This window comes from Sebastes umbrosus, chromosome 13, assembly GCF_015220745.1.
Source record: "Sebastes umbrosus isolate fSebUmb1 chromosome 13, fSebUmb1.pri, whole genome shotgun sequence".
Classification (NCBI taxonomy): domain Eukaryota; kingdom Metazoa; phylum Chordata; class Actinopteri; order Perciformes; family Sebastidae; genus Sebastes; species Sebastes umbrosus.
The window spans coordinates 7,150,412-7,159,919 of record NC_051281.1 but is presented as its reverse complement, the minus strand read 5'-3'; the positions used below and the strand labels follow the sequence as shown (position 1 = coordinate 7,159,919).

At 39.8% G+C, this 9,508-nt stretch overlaps 1 protein-coding gene across 1 annotated transcript; it reads right to left on the bottom strand.

Moving 5' to 3' along the window:
- Nucleotides 1–563: 563 nt before the first annotated feature.
- Nucleotides 564–6,049, bottom strand: LOC119500646 (eosinophil peroxidase-like). The gene is made up of 13 exons (XM_037790489.1): nucleotides 5,927–6,049; nucleotides 5,693–5,761; nucleotides 5,271–5,358; nucleotides 4,970–5,145; nucleotides 4,743–4,875; nucleotides 4,338–4,467; nucleotides 3,788–3,994; nucleotides 3,343–3,703; nucleotides 2,998–3,158; nucleotides 2,648–2,906; nucleotides 1,664–1,834; nucleotides 1,308–1,545; nucleotides 564–1,221 (listed from the first exon to the last, which is right to left on the bottom strand). Exons 2-13 carry the CDS (start codon nucleotides 5,757–5,759, stop codon nucleotides 1,014–1,016), a joined length of 2,199 nt encoding a protein of 732 aa, XP_037646417.1. The 5' UTR covers nucleotides 5,760–5,761; nucleotides 5,927–6,049; the 3' UTR covers nucleotides 564–1,013.
- Nucleotides 6,050–9,508: the final 3,459 nt, after the last annotated feature.

The following is a 9,508-nucleotide window of genomic DNA, read 5'->3' as shown; positions in this document are numbered from 1 at the left end:
AGGTGAAAAAGTCAGCCTAGATAGATTCGTTAAAGAAAGTCACCCTGACAAAAAAAATCATAAAAACATGCTCAATTTTGATAATACTGTTGGATATTGGTTGTTTTAGAAGAGGTTTTAATACTTAAAAAAGATTAAATCAGTACTTTATAGTGCCACAGAGGAAGATGAGGGCTCAGATAGGAACTACAGTATGAGGGGGAAAAGCTGCCTTTTATATATAAAATGATGTTTAAATGTACTTTGGAGTTGTAGGTATTTATTGGTTGGTTAAAGTTATTATCAACTAACTATAATTTGTATTCCTACATGGTGAAAGTTAACCAAACTAAACAGCAAACACTGCTCACACATTTGGAGCTCACATAAGCAAAATGGCACACTTCAAGTATATATAAAGCATATCATAAATCATGCTTTCTAAACACATTTTCTACTAATTCATAGTTTAAAGATCATGCAGATAAAAATTGTAAGAGCTCCAGCAATGACACACAGTACGATCAATATGATTATTATTATATATGATCTTTATTATACATATTATTTATACTGAGTCATAGTTATTCGAATAACACTTATTTATTACACTTTCTGTAAGGTGATGTAAATCTTAAACTCTTAAGACAAACAAAACCATATTCCACATATTTGTTTTTGAAAAATACACACCATGTAATGTACATTACTGTATTTACAATTAATCAAATATGTCACAGTCATTTACAACGAAAATAAGAAAATAAGAAAATATCACATTTCAACTGATAGCTAGCACTCATATCAATCACGTTCATTTCCAGCAGTTGATCTATTTCGTATGATTTATTTATTTATTTAAAAAGGATCCCCGTTAGCTGATACCAATGGCACCAGTTAGCCTTCCTGGGGTCCGAAATCAAGTACATTATGATTATCATGTACATACTATATACAAAAGTCTCATCTTACACAGTAAAATCAGACGCCCTGAGATGTAGCTGTCTTTTGTCAGACCGCTGTAGTGAGGATTTCTAATGAACAATCTCCCTCCAGGGACTGAGGTCAAAGGCCGGGATTTTGCTACATTTAGTGTAACCGGACCGTCTGGGCCGGTACTGGAAGGGCTGGGCTGGTACCTCAGTGATACCGGTGTTGTCACAGATGATGCGGGCGAGTGAGGTCTGTTTCAGGGAGTACCTCTGGGCCTTTGTGAAGACTCCCTTGTTCTCCCACCAAAATCTGAAATTGACAGTTTGTTCATGTTTGAAAGTGCGACTAACACAGCCATCTCCACATCTTCAGTACATGTTTAGTTCAGTGCTTACCGGTCTCCTTGGCGGACCTTCTGGAACTGGGTGGCGATCAAGCAGGCAAACAGGGGTCCCACTCTTCCTCCAGGGACAAACGGCTCAGCCACTCCTCCCAGCCACACATCGATGTTGTCAGGTTTGCGGTAGAGCGAAATCAGTTCCCTGGCCAGCTTTCTGTTCTTCAGCACTTTTGACAACTCTTTACGATTTCGTGGCTGTGACAGCCCACAGAACTTCCGCCATTCGTTGTAGCCTGAGAAGGGACACAAAGGGAGAAAATATAGCCATGTTTAAGATAACGTATGATCGGTAATGCCTGGAAAGGCCCAGATGCAGACAAAATCAATAGAAAGACTAAATGAGAGTAGTACCAGGGAGTCCATGGTCTCTGCCTCTCTGCAGGTTGAGGGAGGCCAGGTCCAGTGCCAACTGGCTGGAGAATTGAAACAGTCTCTCCCTCAGCTCATCAGACAACATTTTATCCTGCGTGTTCAGCTTGGCCTTACTACCCACCAGGCCCCTGATGATTGGGTCCACACCACCTGAAGAATACAAGGGATATGAACATTTTAAGTGTTAACTACTGCAGGCTGTTCTCATACACCGTTCGTGTATAAGACCGGGGAACATCATGTATGGGGCGGTCAGGGTGGATCGATGAGTCCAAAAATATACCGCACTTTTGCCCAGGAGAGTAGCTTTCGTGTCCCGTGTGAAACTAGAAGTCAATGTTGATGTATTTGTAATGTAAATTCTGTACTTAAATTAAGCATTTTTGTCACATAACGTCCATACTTAAGTTACACCACTTCCAGTGTCGTACATCCACTTTCGGTGTAGCGTAACTTAAATAAGATTTTTAAACTGAGTAGTTTTCTTGGCTAAACATAACAAAGTTGTTTCCTGTGAAGACAGAAGTTTATTTTGAAAAGACTGGAGCGGAAATTGACGCTGGACATTCGTAGGTAAAATGCACAAAAATTATGAGAATACGTTGGCTACTGCTGCGGATCCCACTGAGAATCATGACCCTACTCTAAAGTTCATCCTAGTTTTTAGCTGCTGTGTGTTCATTGTTTTTGTACAGTTTGGTACCAACAGTCCATTGTAAGTAGACAATTGTCTGCTTGCATAGCACACTGTAGCAGCCAATGCTCCTACATCAGTATTATTGCAATAAACCCTCCAGCCATCAGTGGCGGCACTGACGTAAGAAATGATTCACCCTACTGAAATCACCTGCATTCAGTTGGACTAAGTCATGCATTCTCTACTGTCTGATGTTCATCTTTCCTTTAGTGATTTAATTTTTTCAATTAAGATGAATACTAACAAGTTAAAGATCTTGGCCATACCTTCAAAGGTGATCCTCCACGGTGTGAAGAAAGCTTTGTGCAGCAGTGGGCTGGGGTAATCCCGGTGCTCCTGGTACTGCTCATTGAGACGAAACATGAAAGGCTGAACCATCAGGTGGGCGAATCTGTAGGCAGCCGTGGCGAACACATTGGCGATCCTGGGGTCCACGTTTTCATCATAGCCAGGGTAGGTGGACAGATGACTGGTAATGAAGTCCAGACCAACAATGTGACGTAAGTAGTCTCTCATAGTAATAACCTATAAGAGACAAAAAAAATAGTTACCTAAACCATTCAAAGACATACCATCCATCCCTTAAATCATGGATGCAAATTTTCCCCTCTCTAACCTGTGCATATCCTCCCATGATCTTGCGCGATTCCTGGTAGAGTGTCTCTCCGTCCCAGTGAGGGTTGAGTTTGGCCAGAGCACGTGCCAGACGGTTGTGCTCACGCATGAACAGTGTGTGAACAGCGGTCAGACCAATGTGCTCGTTGCTGCGCTCGTCACCTGGGGGACAAAGCAGACGGCTGCTTTTAATAACTGCAATTATGGGTTGACTTACCTCAGCTGTGTTAACCATGACAACCACAATGTGTCATACTTGAGATCGAGTTATTGGTATTGTATTCTACATGCTGTTGTACATATTATGTAAAAAACATCCTACATCAGTGTTTTTGCTGCCACTTACCAGCTACAAAGCAGGGCACCTCCGCTGCATTAACGTCTTTAGTAATGCGGGCTCGGTTGGCACATATGCTGGAAGCCATGGGGGCGAAGGGCAGGAGCTCGCGGCCGTTGTCTTTGTACTGCGTGTTGACCCTCAGAAGGCCCTTATCTGAGGTGAGGTCGCGTAGGAAACGAGCTTTGACATCGTCTGCACCGTACACCTGACCTGCGTCGATGAAAGCTGTGAGAGAGTTCATCTGCTGACGGACCGTGCTTGCACCAAAGACGTGGCCTGTGTTGCCGGAACCACAAGCTGCTGATGAGCGGAAGAAGGGCATGCACTTTTCTGAGTTCTTGCCAAAGCGGGGGTCGTTCCTGGGAATCTGTTCAGATGACAAGATGCAGTTAGCATGTGTGTGTTTTAGACGTATTCATGTCTTTTCCTTGTGTAATGCAACGACACTGACCTGAATGGGGAAGCAGGGCTCTGTACGTTCACAGCTCTTCTCACAGTCAATACCCGTATTGAATGAACGGATGACAGGAGAGTGAGGAGTGAAAGTCATGTCATGGTCAGTCCACTGGCCGAATATTGTCACCATGTGAGTGTAGAGTGGGTCGCTCTCCACATCAGAGTTTTCTGTTCGCATAATTCTGTTGGACACTTCCCGTACCTGAAGACAGGATGTAGACAATGAGCATATATTATTAGTTCAAAAGGTACCTTCAAGGAAGATTTGAGATGTGTCTCATATCATAATATGGCAAACTGCAGCCCAACAGGCAACAACAGCTGTCAGTGTGTCAGTGTGCTGACTTGACTATGACTTGCCCCAAACTGCATGTGATTATCATAAAGTGGGCATGTCTGTAAAGGGGAGACTCATGGGTACCCATAGAACCCATTTACATTCACATATCTTGAGGTCAGAGGTCAAGGGACCCCTTTGAAAATGGCCATGACAGTTTTTCCTCGCCAAAATAATACTGTATATATACTGTATATCTATATAGTACCAAAGGAAGAAGACGTCTGTTGACTCTTCGCTTAGGGTCCCAGCCTTTGGGCAGAGAGATTCTATCCTGGTACTCAGCAGGGAGCCAGCGGGTGAAAGGTGTGTTGGAGGATCCCCAGAGATTGTTGTTTCTAGGAAAGAAATAACAAATTAATTATTTATTCAATTAATTATTACATTGTCTTTGTCTCGCATACTGGCAATTATTGTATATTCCTATTTGTAAAATCTTTAATACTAAAATGAAGGAAGAAAAAGACAGAGAACTGGGAGCAAAGTCTTTGGCAAGATTAAATTTGGCCCCGGGGTAAACAAATCAAGCAGCCAGTTAGCTGTGAACATATTTGTCACTTGTTCTTTTCCTTCACCTGTCAATCTCAAAGTTGCTACTTAGCAGCTGCCTCACCTGTTGTTGCAGACGCTGCTTGCAGTGCGAAACTTGTTTAAGTTAGGAGTGGTCTTGCAGGAAGGGAGACGATGTCGGGGAGAGCAGCCTGTCAGATTAGCAATGACCTGCAGATCCTCCTCAGAGATCAGATCTAATCAACAGAGACAGGAAATAGAAAAATTAACAAAGCTGTGACTTGCAGCCGCCTGTATGCAAAATTAAAAGAACCTATTTCGGATACACACCTGTGGCATTGATGGAGCGTTTTTGACGTCCATGTGAAGACCTCTTGATTAGTTTAATGGCATTATCCATATAGTCAGCAGCACGCACGGCAGTACGGGTTAGCCCAACAGGCTGCTTCAACAACCGCAGGATGTCTGAAGGACTCACTGCATTCCTCCTCACACGATCAACGCTCCTGTGTTGCGTGGAGAGATCAGATTTGCATGCATGATTTGAATGCAGGCCTATATTATATCATCACATTTATTTTTTCTATCACTGCAGAACTTGTGCAGCAGTTCAGCAGGTTTGGTCACTCACTCTCTTCTGGAGTACTCATAAGCTGAGTCCACTGTGGCCTTGGCTTCAATCACGGCTCTTTCGATGATACTTCTGCTCAATCTTGGTTCTGAAAGCACATAACATCTTTCAGTTAGTCTGCTTTCTGCTGTCGTAAACACAATCCAGTCACCTTTCGCTGTGGTTTCTTTATTTTCTCACTCTCTGTTAATATTGATGTTTTTTTAAGTAGATTACTGAAGCTACAAAGCAGGTTTATTTCAGGTGCACAGTATAAATTCAGTAACTACAGCAAAATACTATCGTATAAACTCCTGTTCATCTGTGACCTTCTGTATTTAGCTTTGATCTAAAATGCCAAAATAAGCTGTAGAAAGAGGCTTTTTATACACATTTATAATGACTGTATTTATTTAACTCAGGGTGATCGAGGTATTACTCACCAGCATTCACGTGGTTTTGTAAACACAGGTAAAGACCCGCTGCTATCAGGCACAAAAAGCTCTTCATCTCTGAAAAAGACAGACATATTCCTGTTAAATACACGCCAATCAACTGATAAAATACTGAATATACAGGAGGGCATGGTTGACTGAAGTACATCTGCTATTCGTAAGCGTGAAAAGAAACTATACAAAAGTTAAAAAGTTAGGCAAGAAGAAGCTTGACTGCTGTACCTGGGATGTTTTGGAAGTCCCACTCTGATCCTCCAGCTGCAGTCAGGAGTCGTTGCCTTAAATGACATTATGTCGTCGGTATATATACATACAGGTTAGCGTGGCAGGAAACACCCATTTGCCACACCTGAGGCATCATTGTTTGACCAGGTTCCAAAGAATGAAATGTGGTTGAGCAGGAAACTAAATATACACATGCTGTGCTGTCAGCCAAAATGGTTCCATGATTCACATTTGAGAAGCCATCCTTACCCCCTTTACGTTAAAACTTTATCCTCCTGGACATGCAATCACACACGTACAGCTCTTGTATTGAATTATTTCATAGTTGGTGAAGGACACTGGGAACCTATCTAGCAAACTACGTGTAAAATCAGATAATGGTCTGCTATTTTTTGCACAACAGTTCAGCCTGAAACATTTACAAATTACTTCAACTATTCAATCTTTAATCTATTTTAAATGTGATATTTGGAAAGCAGGTCTTATACAAATAACCTCACCTTGCCATGAATAATGATAAGAAGAAGAAGAAATACATGAATTAATACATGAATGAATAAATAGATAAATAAATAAAAATGTATGCTAAAAGACAGCACTATATTTATCTACTTGTTGTAGATGTTTTACGGACCACATATGACCCATGGCACAATATAAATAGTGCTCCCTGTATCTGGTCCACCCATAAAAGTTACAGTTCATCCAAAGCTCAGAGTGCAAAGAACACACATCATTAAAGCTGCATATTAGATTTTGCATTGATTTTTTATAAGTAATTTAAGAAATTTTTAAAGCACTAAATGTCTTGCACAATGTTATTAAACCACATGTTTTAATGTATGACCGAAGGCCACTCAAGTTCTCTGCAGTTAGCTCTTGAGTAGTTCTGCAGGCCAGGACTAAACGCTTACTTATAGCAGGTTTTAGCTCTTTTAGCTCCGAGCAGTTTGACCAGCCTGCTCAAGGATGTAAAGGTGAAAATGTTGACATCTTAGAGAGTAAACCTAAAACAGACTTCAGCTTTAAATGTCTTTTATTGAGGTTTTTTTTCTTCAAATGTTTGTTTTAACTAATTGTATTTTTATATTTTTTGTAAATTTTAATATTACTAGTGCAGTGCCTGTTCGATGTGCTGAACAATTACAAATTACAGTCCTATGATACACCGTGTGGTTTATGAGCTGTCAATCATCCTTCACTGTTGAAATGGAAAATATCTTTTCTGGCACGGCATATGACGCTTGAGCACTGCTGGGAAGTTTTTTTTTTCTTCTCGAAAACTCCATGTGTTTAGGTATGTGCAGTGATGCATTTATTAATGCTTTTGTTACTTGAAGAAAAGGAAGTCTGTTTTTATTTTATTTATTTTTTTTTGCAACCTGGCAGTCACCATTAATAGCCAGACTGGATTTCATCTTCCACACCATCTGTTTATAATTAATTACATAATCTACAAACTGATGATCCGTTGAGCAAAATGCAAAACAAATGCTTTATGTGTCTGAAAGATTATTGTTTCTCATATTAAATGTAAATCATGTTGATTAAAGGAATAGTTTAACATTCAGGGAAATATTTGTTTTGTTGCGGACAGAGAAGATCGATAAAACTAAGTGGTATCAACTCCCACAGTTGTCCTTAGCTTAGCTTAGCTTAGCATAAAGACTGGAAACAGGTGGAAGCAGCTAGCCTGGCTCTGTTCAAAGGTAACACAATCCACCTACCAGCGTTTCTGAAGCTAGCTGTTTCAACCGCATGCTAATTGTTCTCTATATGTTCTCACATCTCAACTCATCTCAGCAGGTTACAACAAATGTTTTTGCACACTATTAAGTCTTATTAACACACTGCTTCAGCTGGTTTAGGCTCTCTCAGGCTGAGGTATTGTTTATAGTATTGGCTGAGTTCATCAGTTTCTCCTCAGAGTTCAGTCTGGTTATGCAATCGGTCTGGAACTTTTACTGTTCAGCCTGTTCTCAGTCAAATATCGAGGCTTTGTCTCGGCCATCAGCGTGAAACTGCTGCACAAAGTATCTGTATCTGTTTCTGTCCATTTGTGATGTCACAAATATACAATATTTAGACCATTACACAGTTTTAAATGTAAACATTCTAAATGTGTCCCAGTTTATTCCTGGTTGCAGTGTATGTTAATGACATCAGCTGACAGGAAGTAAACATGGACCCAAACTGTTGCCAGGCAACCCAATTCTGTTGCAATTCTGTTGAAATGCACTAAAACGGAGCATTTCAGACAGAGGGTAAATACAGGCATATTCAGGCAGACAGTATGTTGAAAATAAAGTTTTTTTTTAACATTACAGTATGTAAACATGTTCTAGTAGAAACACAAAATACAAGTATGAACCTGATAATGAGCAAGATATGGGAACTTTAATGCTGCTGCTGCTGCCTGCTCTTTCAGTCCCACCACCACCCCAGCATCCACCTGCAGGCTCCGACGGGGGGGAAATAAGTTTAATCATCACTCCCAATATCTCATGTAATGATAACTGCAGGGAGTGACGAACAATGCTCTGCTGTTGAAATAAACATTTCAAACGTGAGTTGTCTGACTGAACTTATATAATTGAATCTGACAGTGATAACACAAAGCTACAATGTTCACAAGGCTCGAAAAAGAAATCAAGGCACACTGATTTAGTATATAATTATATAATTATATAATAATAAATAATTAAATAATAATATATACTTATATATTATTATATAATTATATATAAGTATAAAAGTTAAAAAGCCTTCATTTTTGTAGCTACATGATTCAAAACCTGTTTCATGCCTACTTTCTCAATGAATAGGCCTAATTAGCAAATAAATATCTAATAAGATTTGGAGATGGTTTTGGCATTATGTGTTGTACTATTTCAGCCATGAAGCCCATAATCTCTGAACATGACTACTGTGTGCTGCTGGTGGTAATTTCCATTATTGCGTCTGTGTGCGTGTGTCTCGACCTATTTGGACTCTGCCAGTCAGCATGTTTGTCACACCTTCATCATTATCTTGACCTCTTTTGTTAAACTGGAAATTTGTTTCCTCATATTTGGTCCTATCTGTCTTCACCAGCAGTAGAGAAAAACAACACAATGCTTTCCCGGACACCGCTGTTTGTGTCCCGTGTGTTAAGTTTCAATTTGATGTTACAATCAGCTGTTTAACAGGGGCCGTACAAGATATACATTCTCCTTTCACATACAGATATTTTCACTGGCACATTCATTTATGTTCATTCCTACACACACACACATTTTACATTTTTTTATTTAAATATTTTCACTAACAAATTCATGCATTTTCGCTCACATATTTCTATATTTTCACTCCCACATTCATGCATTTTCATTCACATATTTATATATTTTCACTCACACATTCATGCATTCACTCTCTTATTCATATATTTAATGCGCACATTCATATATTCAAATACATTAACTATTACAAACGTAGTAATTTTAAGCCCATGAAGTTTTTTCCTAAATCTAACTACGTGTTTTTGTTTAATTCACAACATTAAAAACGTGTTTATTGCGACGGAAAAAGTGACTCTGT